This window comes from Hyperolius riggenbachi, chromosome 6 (genome assembly GCF_040937935.1).
Source record: "Hyperolius riggenbachi isolate aHypRig1 chromosome 6, aHypRig1.pri, whole genome shotgun sequence".
Classification (NCBI taxonomy): Eukaryota; Metazoa; Chordata; class Amphibia; order Anura; family Hyperoliidae; genus Hyperolius; species Hyperolius riggenbachi.
The window spans coordinates 74,123,125-74,139,992 of NC_090651.1; the positions used below are offsets into that span (position 1 = coordinate 74,123,125).

The 16,868-nt window shown below is 45.7% G+C and overlaps 1 protein-coding gene across 1 annotated transcript in view; it reads left to right on the top strand.

The window, feature by feature from the left end:
• Positions 1–16,868, top strand: part of EIF2B3 (eukaryotic translation initiation factor 2B subunit gamma) — an 88,306-nt gene that overhangs the window by 36,522 nt on the left and 34,916 nt on the right. Inside the window, exons 6-9 of the mRNA XM_068239516.1 lie at positions 10,220–10,309; positions 12,996–13,105; positions 15,328–15,518; positions 16,571–16,642. Of these exons, the coding sequence (XP_068095617.1) occupies positions 10,220–10,309; positions 12,996–13,105; positions 15,328–15,518; positions 16,571–16,642 (463 nt within the window). The remainder of the gene's footprint in view (positions 1–10,219; positions 10,310–12,995; positions 13,106–15,327; positions 15,519–16,570; positions 16,643–16,868) is intronic.

The window sequence follows — 16,868 nt, forward strand, 5'->3', positions numbered from 1 at the left end:
CATCAGCGGCTTGATTGATAATAAAAAAACGTGTATGCTCATGCCCAGCACGTCTCCTCTACCTTCTCTGTCCTCTTTATTTCCTTAATTTCTCTTTTTTTCCACATTTTCCTTTTTTACGTCTATACTCTTGGGGGATTCCCCCTCCCCCCACTTTGTACTCATGGGCCTGGAGCCCGATTTAAGATCCCCCCAGGAAAGGGTTACAATTAAGAGAATAGCACTTTGTCAGACGATATTACGGTATTTTTGGTGTGAAGCCTCTGGCTAGAATGTTGTGCTTGTTTACAAACTCGTAGTGTGTTTATATTCTTTATGATACTCTGACCTGTTCAGTCTGATATGCAATAAGTTCTCAACAGATGATATTCTATGTCTTGAAAATTTTTGAAAACTTTTAATAAAAATTTTGAAACAGAAAGTAGACCTGTAATGAGAAAAAGATCCCCTGGGGGTACTCGCCGCGGGTGAGGGAAGCCTCCGGATCCTATTGAGGCTTCAGTCGTCCTCCTCCTGTGTCCCACGGCGGCAGCGAAAATCCTCCCGGAACGGCGAGGATGTAAATATTTACCTCCCCGGCTCCAGCACAGGCGCAGTATCGGCTCTCCGCTCGAATATAAGCGGAAATACCCGATGGCTGTCGGGCTGCTCTACTGCGCAGACGCAAGTCTCCTGCGCCTGTGTCATAGAGCGGACCCGACAGAGATCGTCTATGTTCGCCTATCTCCGCGCGGAGAGCCGCAACAGCGCCCCCACTGGAGCCAGGGAAGGTAAATATATCGAGCCTTGTCGGCTTGTCGAGCCCTGGATTGCGGGACACTTTGGGGGAGCCAGCGCTTGATTGCCTGCAGCTACAGTGGAGGGGGAAGCCTCATTGGGACCCTGAGGCTTCCCCCTACCGATGTAAGTACCCCCCAGGGGACTTTTTGTTCTCTAAGGGTTTCAAAAACAGGACTGTATTGACCCAGTGTGTTGAAGAGCTCAGAGAAGCTCTTGCATTGACAATTGACTTTATTTTCGCTTCAAGTTTGCTTTAAGTTGGAATTCTCTGTCCCCCTTTGTGTCACTGTTGTCCACCTGTTCCCTCAGCATCCCTCTCTGTTTAACCTCTGCCTCCACTGTGTCTCTTTGTACCACCTCATCTATGGGAATAACTGTTGTCCATGGAAATTCAAACCAAATTCCTATAGATTGGTGGCTTGAGCGTGATATCTACCCTTCCCTCAGCTATCACCGTGTAATTTGTATTGTTTGTATGAAGGGGGGACAATGGTGCAGAACTCTCCTGGCGAGAGGAGCACAATGGGGCGCACGTGGCCAGCTTGTCCATGTGCAGTGAGCCCCAACTTGGGAAATTACCGGGACCCATAGCGGAGGAGGACAGTGAGGGACCGATCAGCCTGAAGGAGGCTGGAGGAAGCCTCAGGTATGTGTAAAACTTTTTCTGGGTTTATCTCAGGTTTACTTTGAAGCTGACTTTCCCTATATGTAAGCTGTTGGCAACAATGTATAATATTGCTCAGAAGCTATGTGCAGACATCAGCTGATCATCACATGATCCAGACATCCCTGGTTAGATGTGAAGGTACAGGCAGAGGGTGTACTTTACCACACACAGACTATCAATTTAATATGCGTGTGCGGCCCCTACCTGAAGTGCGGTAGAACACTTACTTTTACCTATCTCTATGTCTGGTATGAAATTACTGTAAGATGTCAGGTAATGGAGCTGCCAGCCGTCTTATTACACTTCCCAGCGATGATCTTGTTTGCTCTTCTCCTGTGTTTATAGATGTCAAGAACCGGCCCGCGGCACGCCTGCGTATACGGTTCCCGACTGCGGGTTTGACCAGATTAAGCGGGGAACAGCCTTATTTAAGCTACAAACAAGGCTGGAACCCCTCAAACACTTCTCACTGCCACCACTAGCTGTTCGCTAGACACTTCCACTCTGCTGTCGAGTCCTCAGCGCGCACTCCGCGTTTTCGTATCTGGGTCAGCTTTGCGCTTAGGCCAAATACGGGAACGCCACGCACCCACACACACACACAGTTGCAATCTTACACTGTCGTGAAGCAAAGACCCACTAACAGTCGTTCCGAACGATACTGTTAGCCACTCTGCTGTCGCTACTCGCACTGGCGTTGTTCGTACGTTGGGTCAGCTGCGCGCTTAGGCCAACGTATGACAAACGCCCCCACACACAATGCAATTACAATTTCATACGGTAGTGTTGCTCAAGCGTACAATTAGGCATGAACTTATACACGGTTACACTTCAGTCTCTTCTAGGCTATGAGGGTTAGTTTAGTACGGCAGAAGTCAAACTTATTAAATAATAATTTAATATTCTAGAAAAACATAGAACAGTGCAAAACTGAAGATATACAAAGAGATTACAAAAAAAAAACAAGTAAAAATAGTTACAAGATAAAATGTACAAAGATAACACACAAAGCGATTTTGCTTACCAAAATAAAGGGATCCCGATAGAAGAATCGTGGACTTTGGTGTGGACGGACACAGTCTGGCTAGACCAGGAGTTCACTAGCTTGGGCCAGGAGACCGGCTGCCACTACCGTCAGAAGAGAACTGCTTTGAGGTAGCTGTCCCCTGGTTTTTATAATGAAATATTCGCCTCGAGGCTGTAAGCCTGTGTGGACGGGGGGGAAGCTGGATTTAATTACATCCTCAGTCATAATTGGATTTCCAGAGATCCAACATCCACTATAGTCCACACACCCAACAAAAGACTTCCTCAGCCCAATTTCCCCAGGTTACAATGTCTTTACATCAAGAGATTGTTAAATGAGGCTTTTCAACTCCACCAATAATTCAATTTCCACAGGTAGAAAATGGTATCCAAAAGGACTTCACCTCTTCAATAATTTCCAGTAGGCTGTCAAATACATTTCAAACATTCAGGTGTCAGCTTCCCCCTGCCCCCAAGACTCTAGCAGGCTTGCCTTGTCCCAATGGCTGACACCAGACTCAAAAGCCATGCCGACCAGCCTATTCTTCCTCAATTGGCAGGTAATTAGCAGTAGACACAGTTTCCCCTGCTGGACAATGGGGCAGAGGTAATGGACATCTACATACAGAATTACATTAGACAGACTTCAGTTTACTCTGGCCAGGTGACCAATTACTCCCAAGCCCAATACACATCTGAGGCATTATTCAGACAACATGGTCTGACCACCTGTATAGGCTTCACAGCAACTGTCTAATTAAGGGTTTCCTCATTAGAAGCAGACAATGATAGGTAATTTACACTTTATACGGAATTCCAGGAAGACTGGCTAACAGACAATCCCATATGTTACAGTCAAAAAATGAAGGAAATATGTTCCTGTTATCCTTAATATCATCAGCACCTCAATATATCTCCACACCTCCGCCGTTAACTTGGTGCAAGGCAGACGATCTTCCCAGATCATCTTGCCTGCACCTACACTGTTGGTTCTGCTTGACGGGACAGCCCATCAGCATTCCCATGATTGCTCCCCTTCCCGATAGCGCTGGCAGGTGAGTCCAACGAATCATCCTGCCAAAGCCTACATTGACGGCCTGGCCGGGTGGGGTAACCCTTTAGCATCCTCAGGAGGGTTCCCCACCTGTCAGTTAGCTCCAAGCTACACGACTGGAAAGCTAGGTCAGGTTGCTGCAATGTGTCGTTGCCCTTAGCAACCTGACGTAACCAACCAGGGGAATGTGGGTCAGTGACGACCGTGAATTCGTGACCATAAAGACAGTGCTGCAGCTGGGGGAGGGTTCCAACCGTCGCTACACGCACTTTCTCTATAGTGGCAGGAGCTATCTCTCGGTCCCTTTGGGGAACGATTCCCTGCCGGGCTGCCTCCTCCACTTCGGACAGCTCCGAGGGAATAACTTCCCAGAACCCTCTCAGCCCGCCCCTCCCAGCTGGTGACCTGCTGGCTAGCCCCCTGAGCTCTTCCAGGGTGCTGTCAAATCGAACAGCCCCAGAGAGCTCAGTGCTGCCTGTCACACATTCCAGGAAGGCTGCAGACGGAGAGGCTCCTGGGCCCTCAGGGCCAGGTTCCGAAATGGATGTGGCTGACCCAGCAACATTTGTCACTTCAGTGGACAGTCCCTCTGCTGTAGACCCGCTAGCGCTGCGGGTTACCACGGCAGCCGAGGGAGCGCCCACCTTACACATATCATGAACCACATCACCTTTGGTCTTGAAACCATCTGAAGGGGAAGGATCTGGCCTGGTGCCATCTGCCCCTTCAGTGGACAGTCCACCTGCTGCAGCCCAGCGAGCGCCGCGGGTTCCTCCTGCAGCTGACGGAGTGTCCACATGACACACAGCATTATGTAGTACAACACATATGACAGCAGCATTATCAGCCCTACATATATTGTCATTTGGGACATCACATAAAACATCAACATTATCTGTATCTTTACACACATTGCTACTCAGCACTTCACAAGTAGCATCAACAGTTCTTGCATCGATCGCCTGGATAGTCCGTGCGTCATAAATGACATCAATTTCTGCATTCTTTGTATCAACATGTCCCACTCCAGGCCTAGGCACTGGAGACTCACTAGGGCTGGCTCCTAGCACACAGTCCATAGCCCCTGGGGCCTCACCAGCACTCCCCATTTGCACAGCATTATCAGACAGTACCTTGCAAGAGTCCTGAACTTCTGCTGGGGATGCAGGCTCCACGGGGGTTGGATTAGGCTCATACCGGGCTACTAACCGTCCCAGGTCAGTACCCAGCAAAACGTTGGTGGGGATTTTGTCAGTTACCCCAACTTCTTTCAGTCCACTGCCGGCCCCCCAATCCAGGTGGACCAAGGCGGTGGGTATGGCTGGGGTGACACCCCCAATTCCTCTGACAGCAATCATTTTCCCAGGTATGTACTGCTCTGGGTTCACAAGCTGGGGATGTATGAGAGTCACTTCTGCTCCAGTGTCTCTCAGCCCAGTGGCAACTGTACCCCCAACCGTGACAAGCTGCAGATTCTCTGCATAGCCAGTGGCATTCCTGGTAGCACACAAAGCCGTTGGGACTTCACTGGGGTTTGAGGCCTCACTGGATTTTGGGGCCTCCCTCTTCCTCTCTGGGCAAGTCGTGCTGATATGACCCACCCTGTCACATACAAAGCATTTCCGAGTGTCAGTGGTTGGTTGCCTGACTCCAGGAGACAGCGGTGCTTGCCTCCTCTGGGTGCTGGGTGACACCGGTTTAGCCATCTGTTCTCCTCTCCAACTGGGCGTAGTAGTCCTCCGGGACTCAGGTGCTCTATGGGCGGTGTAGGCATCGGCCATTTCCGCAGCCTCATCCACTGTCTTTGGTTCTCGATCCAGCACAAACAGCCGGACCTCCACAGGACAGGTGTGTAGGAACTGGTCTTTTATCATCAGCTCCTGCAGGGCATCCAAGGTTTTAACTGACAGTCCTTTTAGCCACTGCTGGAATGCAGTGCGCAGGTTGCATGCATGATCCAGGTAACTGTCATTAGGACCTCGCTGCACTGTCCTGAAACGTTTTCGATACACCTCTGGCGTGAGGTGGTATCGTGCAATGATGGCTTTCTTAATTGCCTCAAAGTCTGTTTCTTCCTCCTGGGGGAGACTCACAAACGCCTCCAGGGCCTTGCCTCTCAGCCCTGGTGTGAGGTATCTTGCCCACTGCTCACGGGGCACCCCATACTGCCGACAAGTCCTTTCAAACCCCTGTAGGAAAGTGTCTATGTCAGAGTCCTTGTCCATAGCGGGGAACTTATCCAGGGGGATTCTGTGGACTCGCTCACCTTCGCGTTCTGCGGGTCCAGCAGACCGGTTCTGCTGCTGAAGTTTAGCCAGCTCCAGCTGGTGTCGCTGTGCCACTTGTTCCTTCTCTGCCTGTCGGTGCAGTAGGATCAGCTTTAGGCGCAGTTCAGGATCAGCCGAGTTCAGTAGCTGTAGATCAGCTTCCAGAGATGTCATCTCCGTGTTCGGTGGATCATCCCGGACATCGTCTCCCCTCGCATTCTGTGGCGGGAGCGATTCCTCCTCTGGCGTGTCGTGAGCTGCATCCGCTGACGTTGAAGCACGGGCTTGCTCTGCCGCATCATGCTCCTCGAGCGCACGAACTAACTGCTCCTTAGTCTGGCCGCTCACCGTCTCGATGCCTTTGTGCTCACACAGGTTGAGTAGTATCTCCTTGTTTTGCCTTGCATAGCTGGATGCTTTCTGAGCCATCGTGTTGCAAAAAATAAAAGAAAAGAAAAAAAAAGGGGGGGGGGAAGGGAAAGCAAAACACCAAGTGTGTATCTTTGAACAAAAAAAAAACGTATATAGATTCTGCACTGAGTAGACTTCTGTAGGCTAGTTGCTTCTAGCAAGCTTCCAGCCTTTAGTACTCAGAATAGCGGGCTAAACTGCGTACTAATGTACTAAACGATCCCACCGCTGCCAGCCAATTATGTCAAGAACCGGCCCGCGGCACGCCTGCGTATACGGTTCCCGACTGCGGGTTTGACCAGATTAAGCGGGGAACAGCCTTATTTAAGCTACAAACAAGGCTGGAACCCCTCAAACACTTCTCACTGCCACCACTAGCTGTTCGCTAGACACTTCCACTCTGCTGTCGAGTCCTCAGCGCGCACTCCGCGTTTTCGTATCTGGGTCAGCTTTGCGCTTAGGCCAAATACGGGAACGCCACGCACCCACACACACACACAGTTGCAATCTTACACTGTCGTGAAGCAAAGACCCACTAACAGTCGTTCCGAACGATACTGTTAGCCACTCTGCTGTCGCTACTCGCACTGGCGTTGTTCGTACGTTGGGTCAGCTGCGCGCTTAGGCCAACGTATGACAAACGCCCCCACACACAATGCAATTACAATTTCATACGGTAGTGTTGCTCAAGCGTACAATTAGGCATGAACTTATACACGGTTACACTTCAGTCTCTTCTAGGCTATGAGGGTTAGTTTAGTACGGCAGAAGTCAAACTTATTAAATAATAATTTAATATTCTAGAAAAACATAGAACAGTGCAAAACTGAAGATATACAAAGAGATTACAAAAAAAAAACAAGTAAAAATAGTTACAAGATAAAATGTACAAAGATAACACACAAAGCGATTTTGCTTACCAAAATAAAGGGATCCCGATAGAAGAATCGTGGACTTTGGTGTGGACGGACACAGTCTGGCTAGACCAGGAGTTCACTAGCTTGGGCCAGGAGACCGGCTGCCACTACCGTCAGAAGAGAACTGCTTTGAGGTAGCTGTCCCCTGGTTTTTATAATGAAATATTCGCCTCGAGGCTGTAAGCCTGTGTGGACGGGGGGGAAGCTGGATTTAATTACATCCTCAGTCATAATTGGATTTCCAGAGATCCAACATCCACTATAGTCCACACACCCAACAAAAGACTTCCTCAGCCCAATTTCCCCAGGTTACAATGTCTTTACATCAAGAGATTGTTAAATGAGGCTTTTCAACTCCACCAATAATTCAATTTCCACAGGTAGAAAATGGTATCCAAAAGGACTTCACCTCTTCAATAATTTCCAGTAGGCTGTCAAATACATTTCAAACATTCAGGTGTCAGCTTCCCCCTGCCCCCAAGACTCTAGCAGGCTTGCCTTGTCCCAATGGCTGACACCAGACTCAAAAGCCATGCCGACCAGCCTATTCTTCCTCAATTGGCAGGTAATTAGCAGTAGACACAGTTTCCCCTGCTGGACAATGGGGCAGAGGTAATGGACATCTACATACAGAATTACATTAGACAGACTTCAGTTTACTCTGGCCAGGTGACCAATTACTCCCAAGCCCAATACACATCTGAGGCATTATTCAGACAACATGGTCTGACCACCTGTATAGGCTTCACAGCAACTGTCTAATTAAGGGTTTCCTCATTAGAAGCAGACAATGATAGGTAATTTACACTTTATACGGAATTCCAGGAAGACTGGCTAACAGACAATCCCATATGTTACAGTCAAAAAATGAAGGAAATATGTTCCTGTTATCCTTAATATCATCAGCACCTCAATATATCTCCACAATAGACTCCCCGAATATCGCATTCCACACAGCCAGATAAAGCTCCTCTTCCACTCTCCTGGATTAGAAACTGAATGTTAATTAGGTGTTAGGAAGCTGAGTGATCAAACCTGGTGAATAAAATGGATTTCAGTAACAGGTGCAGACAGCAGCTGCTTCTACCCATAATCCCCTGTTCCTGGAAGCATAAGGCTGTGCAGCTCCATGCCTACCCTGACAACACATCTATTATGAGAAGAATGTTCGTGAAACTGCCTGATACATGGCTGTCGTGCTGATCCCTGGCTGTCATTGTCCAGGAACATGTTATAGTGGACTTAATATGGCCTTACACTGGTTGATGTGGCTGTCAAACCCCTCTCAGATAATTATCTTATTACAGAGGGCCCTCCACACACCATACACAGATTATCGCTATATTTGAGCATGAAATCTATTGAAAGTCTGTGCGCACTGCCTCCCAGGTCTTCCAGACACCCCCCTGTGGTGTAGGGGCAGCTTGTTCTCACCTGTCCGTGGTGAGGTTCCTGTGTCTCCTCTCCCCACCGGCTGCTCCTTTTTGTTTCTTTGGCCCCGGACGCTTGTGCGACATAACAAATGCTATAAAGTACACTAGGGGAACTTACCTTTTACATGGCCACTAGAGGCCTCTGGTATTTGGCCTCTAGCGTTAGTTGTGTCACAGCTGCCCCAGGACCCATTACAGATGGAGAACAAACCTCTTTAAAATGGAGGCCAACAATGGCAGTTTTTTTTTTTTGTTTTTTTTTTATGACTGGCATACTTACAATAAACGGGAAGTCGGGAATTATGGTATGGTTAAGTGCGGAGCTTTGTGCTGTCTGGTCCCATGACTATCCTGTAGGAGGATAATGCTAAAACATCATGACTGGCTCCTTTATTCCCATAATCCCCCAGGTTTGGAACTTGTAGTATGATGGCAGCTGTTTGAAGTTTGGTAAAGTGGCCCTATAGTGGATCCAAGCATATGAATTCACTGTTACACCTGAAACAGAAGTGTTAAGTAGAAGCACAGATGTGGCTTCTTGCCCTGAAGATTTTTCTTCTATCTTGTTCAGCCATATTACAATCCTGAAGTTAAAGTGGAACTAAATTTAGAAGTTCCTCTCTGCTCTTAAAGACAGTATAACCTTCTTGAAAAAAAATTCATTAGGGCTCTTTCACATCAGAGCTTGCGTTGGAGAACGCTCAAAGCATACGTTTTGTTGTATGCGTTTTGATATGTGTTGCACTGCAGTGAGTGTGCGTTTTTAATCCGTTTTCAATGCGTTACAGCACATAGAAAAACGCAGGTAATTTTTTTTTTCTTTTAAGTTTTCAACTTTCTACATTGTTCCTCTGTTGCATTCTGGGACTGATTGCCTGCGTTAACGGATTAAAAACGCGCATAGTGTGCGTTTTTACATTGACTAACATTGTAACGCATAAAGCTAGCGTCGGCCGAAAAACTGCGCCTGGGTGCAGTGTAACGCAACGCACAAAAAGGCTGCGTTATATGTGAAAGCTAAAATGAAAGTCTATGGACTTTCATTTCACCTTGGGTAACGCAAACTTTACCCTTTGCGTTGAAACGCAGAAAATCTGCCCTAATGTGAAAGAGCCCAATTTATGGAAATCCTAAACAAACAAACAAAAAAAACCCCTTAAGTTTTACTAATTTCATTTTTGCAGGGAGCACTGAAAGGGTTAAGCCTCAGTGTTTACTATATGGAGATTTGCCTCTGCTGAGCTCTTCCAAAGTCTATTCAGTTTATAAGCGCTACAGTAATTAGATACTTGGATCTAATATTTGAAATCCCAACATGGAGAAGTTAATTCTTCAGCAAATATATGTGGACTAAAGACTATTCATTGTGTACTGTGCAAGAGTTCGGGTCCGCTTAAAATCAACTAGGCTGTAGTAAAGTCACACCTGAACTTGTGATCTCTGTTCACATTTTGATGACTCGTACAGTTCAGGTGGAGGGCAGGCAGCATTAGTCCTCAGAAGGGAAGGGGTGCGGAGTGATAACATTTGGGTAAGGATGTTCTTGCTGAGAATAATTTGGCCACCTTAATTTGTATTCTTAAATATTTATGTATTCCCTGCTCTACCCTGCTTAGTTACACCTCCATAATGTTGCCTTTCTCATTTTTTATTTTTTTTCACAGGTACCCTCGGATTCATATTAAGATGGGAATGGTAGATGCCCACCTATACTGCTTGCGCAAATATGTGGTGGACTTCCTTATGGTTGATAAGTACGTCATCTTTTTGTATTTTACTTTTAACATCTCTTGTATCAAGCACATTTAGATTTTTAATTCAAACTTCTCAAATTATGATTTTTAAAATTACTTCAAAATAATCTAAAATGATTTGTTGCACATTTTAAAAGAGTTTGCTACAATTTGAGCAACATAGTAGGAGGAGGTGTGAGCCGTTGACAGCCCGGTGCTCACCAAAACTAACTGGGTGGGGCACCCGGCTAAAAGGGCCTGGGGAGAACACTGTATTACACACACACACACACACACACACACACACACACACACACACACACACACACACACACACACACACACACACACACACACACACACACACACACACACACACACACACACACACACACACACACACACACACACACACACACACACACACACACACACACACACACACACACACACACTTTCGTTTTCCCCAGCTGGTAATCTCACTGACTGATATATTTTTGTTTCAGTCCAGAATCCACAAATAGTTATACCAACTTAGAGAGAGCCATACAGCCATATCAATCCCTGCCATGTACTGATGAGGGCCAAAAGCCCAAAACAGGCTGTCTACATGTGGGGTTGGTGTGGCTCTGTAATATTTAAAGCTATAGGCTTGCAATACACGAACGGTTCTGGATGCTAGCCTGGCTTACAGGGGCAAAAAGGCATCATTTGCATATTCATTAGTGGTGCGTTGGAAGTAACCACAAATGTTCACTTAGGCCTAGTGCACACCAGAGCGGTTCGGCTGCAGTTTGCGATCCGCTTGCGGGTGCGGATCTGCTAGGGTAATGTATTTCAATGGGCTGGTGCACACCAGAGCGGGAGGCATTTTGCAGAAACGCATACTCCCGGGCTGCTGCAGATTTTGGATTGCGGATGCGTTTCTGCCTCAATGTTAAGTATAGGAAAAATGCAAACCGCTCTGAAAAACGGCACTTCAGAGCGGTTTGCCAGGCGTTTTTGTTACAGAAGCTGTTCAGTAACAGCTTTACTGTAACAATATATGAAATCTACTATACTGAAAACCGCAGCAGCAATCCGCAAAACGCCATAGAAAAATAAAAAAAAGCGTTTCAAAATCTGCTAGCATTTTGCGGATCTGCTAGCGGTTTTTGGTGTGCACCGGGCCTTATAGCTGAATTATTGCAAATTTCCTTTTTTTTTTTTTTTTTTTTTTTTTTTTTTAAGAAGGCAAATGTCACCAAGCACCAACTTAAAGGGTAACTGCATTTATACTGTGCAGGTATTCAGTCCCCAATACATATTTAACAATGGCGACTACTACCCACTGGTTGTAGCGTTCTGATCTTTGGCCTTTGGTGTCTTGCTTCAGCAGACTGTGCAATGTAGTACGAGCAGTCATATGGATTAAATAGTGGCTATTTTGAATGATTGCTACATCTCAAGTGGGAATACTGCTCACTAGTTACATATTTGTAAGGGCCAGTTGTTAATTGCATTTTAGCTTATAAATGCATTTATGCTTTAACTGACCCCACCCCAGTACTTTCTGAGTGCTTTGGTGGGAATTTTTAAATTGGCTTTTATCAAAACTATATTCGGGACAGTAGGAGTTAAGGGGTGTCCTTTTTATGGAGCGTAGACATTAAAATAATCCTGTGACTTTGCTAAGCACAAAAGTTTAGATGCTTACCTCAGGAGAGTGAAGGCTCAACCACTGATGGTTGACAGGACTCTTTGCTTCTTTGCGCCCATGCTCCTGTCCATGTACGGACTTGGGTACACTGACCCGCCTCCACAGTAGCCCTGAGGGTAAAGTCATGCACTAGCTGCTCCGCGCTACTGTGCAGGCCACCTTGTGCCTGCGCGGACCTATTCTACAAGCCTTCATCGAATGGGTTCAGAGGGTCCCAGCGGTGAAACGGCAAGCTTGATGGGGAAGCCTCTAGATTATCCAAGGGCTTCCTTCGACTGAGGTAAGTATCTAACTTTTGTTCCAAATTTGCCTCCAGGATTACTTCAGTTTCAAAGATTTTTTTTATTTAGAACATAGATATATCAGCAAAAATGGTCCCCACACAGTGGTCCTCATAAGAGCATACAGAATTAGCACGTAAAAATGCATGATGATACCGCAGTGTCTAAGGTACAGGAATAGAAAACTGTTAACAAATTAAAAAAAAAAAAAAAAAAAAAAAAAAAAAAAAAGACACCATGAGAACTATAAAAACCACAATAGTTTCAAAGTGGGACATTCATTAAACTAGGAAGGCAATACAGCAATGACATAACCGAGCACAAAAAAATTCAAGTTCAAGCTAAAAGAACAGTAAGTACGAGAGACCACAAGCATCAGCATAGTCTAATGACGGAGACCACGTTTTCTCAAATTGGTCCATATGATCTTCAGTCCCTGCCACCATTCGTTCACATATCCTTGTATGATGCACCTTACCAATCACCGGTGTTAAATCTAGATAGGAGTCCTCCCACTTGGTAGCAAGATAAGACTTTGCAGCATTAGTAATATGTTCAGCCAAACAATGTACCGGGTGTTGCATAGTAGGAGGCTTGTTCTCCAGGATCATTGGCGTTGGGTGTAGGCTTCATGTAACTCACAGCGTGTTTAAGTTCTGGGTCCTCTTAATACACTCATATAGGCAGCCTCAGTTTTCAGGAGTTCCCTCTCTACTTCCCTCTGCAGATCTTTCTCTTCCATCAGGCGGGAACTGGTGCCCTATCTGGTCAGTAAGCAGTTCTCCTCTTCGCAGAAGAAGCTGGAACAGAATCTGAGCAAAGAGAACCAGACTAAAGGTGAGAATTTTCAGTAATACAGTATCATTTGCTTAAATCACTGGAATTTTAGCTGCCCATAGACCATACAGTCTTTTGATTGTTTCTTACAACTTTGTAGTAAAATGGCTAACTGACTGAGAATTCTTTTAACGGATTGTTTACTGCTTAAAAGTGTACCTGACACCAGTGAAACACAAGACTTTATAATTACTTAGGGATTCCTCCAGCCCCCTGTAGTCTGAGGGCCCCCTCGATGCCCACCTGGTCCAGTCCATTCTCCCACAGTCAGCTCTGATAAAGTGCTACTACAAATGTGCTGTCCTGGCCACGTCCCTCCTTTCACGCACTCCCATGGCCAAAAGCGCAACCAAGGAGGCGCATAGCCAAGGCCGCATGTGTGCAGCAATCCCCAACTACCGGGGCTTATTGCAAGAGAACAGAGGGGTCGGGTCAGACACCGAGGCAGCCCGCTAACTACAGGGTGCTGGAGGAAGCCCCAGGTACGTATAAATCCTTGTATTGCACTGCTCTCATATTCACTTTAAGTTGTTTGGACTCCTTTACACTAACAATGTTATCCTGAGTGTACATTGTTCCCACATCTATATAGTATGAGAGCTTACCTTAGAAATATGTATGGAGTGATTACACAACAGAAGTGGAAAAACTGGACAAGACTGTTTGTAATCAAAATTGTATGATGTGTGGTGCATTTTACAGGTAACGGTCAAACAGCCAGTGAAATCCTCATTTGAAAAGCAAACTATGAAAACATTTTTATCTGGCTGTGCAAACAATGCAGAGAGCTCTCTGAGACTGTAAAACTATTTCTTTTTGTTAGGTACTGAATGAGCAAGGTTTTAAGTCACACTAATATGGCTGCTGTTCACATTTAATAGTCAAAATATAATGCCTGATAATGAGAATAATAAAAAAGCACCATGCTAGTTCTTTATACTATTGCTACTACACATAGACTGATCTTGAGTTTATTTTCACTAGCATCTCATTGAAAATCTCTAGTGCAGACAGTACCCATCAAAGCAAATGAGAAACCTAACAAGAAATCAAATCGCAGTGTCAGTTACGACGACAAAACATTTGTAAAGTACTTTTCTCACGTAGGACTCTAAGCATATAGGCTTGTCTCAGATCGGTACATGGTGACGTGTACAGGGGAAAAAGTTATGCCATCATAAATGCCAGACTAAGTGGGTGGCTTTTCAGTTTTGATTTAAACGTGTCCAGGGTTGAAACTTTGATTGGGTGTGGCAAGGTGTTCCAAAGGATAGGGGCAGCATAACAGAAAGCTCTGGCTTTAAAGGATCAATCGATGTACAGAGGCGCCAGTAGGATAAAAGATACTAAAAAGTTTAAAATGACTAGGTGGTGGCGGTGGACCAACCGACCCAATATAGACACGATGCTGTCAATTAAAGTCAACAAGAATTTATTCACATACTCCAAAAAACATACTGCGACGCGTTTCACGGGCATACAAAACCCGCTTCTTCAGGCATTAAACGATAGGAGTATCACACAGCTATATGTCCTGAGTAGGCTTGGCACCTCTGTATGTTTTTTGGAGTATGTGAATAAATTCTTGTTGACTTTAATTGACAGCATCGTGTCTATATTGGGTCGGTTGGTCCACCGCCACCACCTAGTCATTTTAAACTTTTTAGTATCTTTTATCCTACTGGCGCCTCTGTACATCGATTGATCCAGTGAACCACCCTTGGTGGATGGGTGATATACCCTTTTTTCCTCTATCACGGAGAGCGACATCTTATTCCTGAGTGGGGACAGGCTTATACTCCCCACCTGCCTATACAGTGGTTGCCTTAGCGGTAACCCGTGTTTGTAAGTATAATACTTACCTTTCATGTTTTTCCATTTGGGCTAATACCTACTACACTATATTGGGCTCTCGGTTTGTCTGTTTACTGGCTTTAAAGGTTTTTAGTGTGACTCTGGAGTGGTCAAGTTATTAGATCCTATTGATCTGAGGTTGTGGGAGGTTTGACGCAGTTGCAACAAATCCATAGGGATTTGAATGTTGGCATGCCAATTTTGAAAAGTATTCTCCATTTTATGGGTAGCCAGTGTAGTGTATTAAAGCATATTTACTATTGTATGTATTAAAAAATGGGAGGCCAAACTTGTTGTTTAATCTTTTTCTTTCTGATTTCTTTAACTGATGCCTCTTTTTTTGTTTGGCACCCTCTTCTTTCTTACAGACATCTACAGCTTTATACCTCAGGATGACCTACATGACACTGCCTTGAGCAAGTCGAGTTGGAATGATCACCGTGGTGACATGCGGGATCCTTATCACGGCAGCCGTCTGCGCTGCTATGTTCATGTGGCACAGAATGAGCTATGTTGTAGAGTCAACAGTCTAGCCATGTACATCGAGGCCAACAAGCAGGTGGGTGCTGTAGCGCAGCGTAGGTCATGTAGCGGTAATAGTGCCTGGGTGGCTGACATTACTGTGTGCAGAGTTGTGTACAGTCTGTCAACACTCCAGAAACCTGGAACATTACTGTGGAATGAGGCACTGAAAGGCTGTATTCTGATGAGCATTAGAGGATCAGTAGCCAAAACATTTATTTCACACCGAACTAAACTTTTCCTACTAACACTGCAAATAAACACTTCTCCATTTTAACAAAAATAACAGAATAAGACCTTATTGCCAGTGCAATATTGGGGCAAAATACATGATCACTGTCGGCCTGAAGAAATGATCTCTAGGAAGAAATTCATGATAGAACAATTATTGCTAAGGTTACCTGGAGGCTGGTTTAAAGGGACACTGTAGGGGGTCGGGGGAAAATGAGTTTAACTTACCTGGGGCTTATATTGGTCCCCCGCAGACATCCTGGCCCCGCGCAGCCACTTACCGATGCTCTGGCCCCGCCTCCGTTTCACTTCTGGAATTGCAAACTTTAAAGTCTGAAAATCACAGTGCCTGCATTGCCGTGTCCTCGTTCCCGCTTATGTCTCCAGGAGTGTACTGCACAGGCACAGACCATACTGGGCCTGCGCAGTACGCTCCTGGTGACATCAGTGGGAGCGAGGACACTGCAATGCAGGCGCAGTGGTTTTCAGACTTTAAAGTCTGAAATTCCAGATGTGAACCGGAGGCGGGGCCGGAGCATTGGGGAGTGGCTGCGCGGGCACAGGATGTCTGCGAGAGACCATTAGAAGCCCCGGGTAAGTTCAATTCATTTACCCCCGACCGACACTATACTGGAACACCTTTCTTGAATTATTCTTAGTAAAATGTGCAGCCTCCAACACGCCCACCCAAACACACTTGCCCATCTGAATTCTTGCAAAAAAAAAACAAAAAAACCTGGTGGAGGTTCTCATTTTTAGCCACTATATGCAGACCATGCAAAACACAATAAGAACCTTTAACATTTTGCTACAAGGTTTCAAAATGACCATGTCCTGTGACTACGTTGTGTTTTGCAGGTTCCTTTGTGCAGTATTTGTGGGGAAGATCCACGTGTGCACCCATCTGCCAACATCACAGATAAGCTCATGGTAAGTATGGGGCATGCTAGAGTGTATTACTGTTCTGTTCGATTCTCCCCACACACAGCTCTGAAGATTTTATTTAGAAGTTTGTTTTTGTTTCCTAATCAGAAAAATGTTAAATATCTCCAAGTGTGACATTTGTTGAGAGCACCACCTGCTGGGCGAAATGTGTAAAAACAGGCTCAGATGAAATCTCTCCATAGAGAACAATAAAGGGGCCCATGCAACTAAT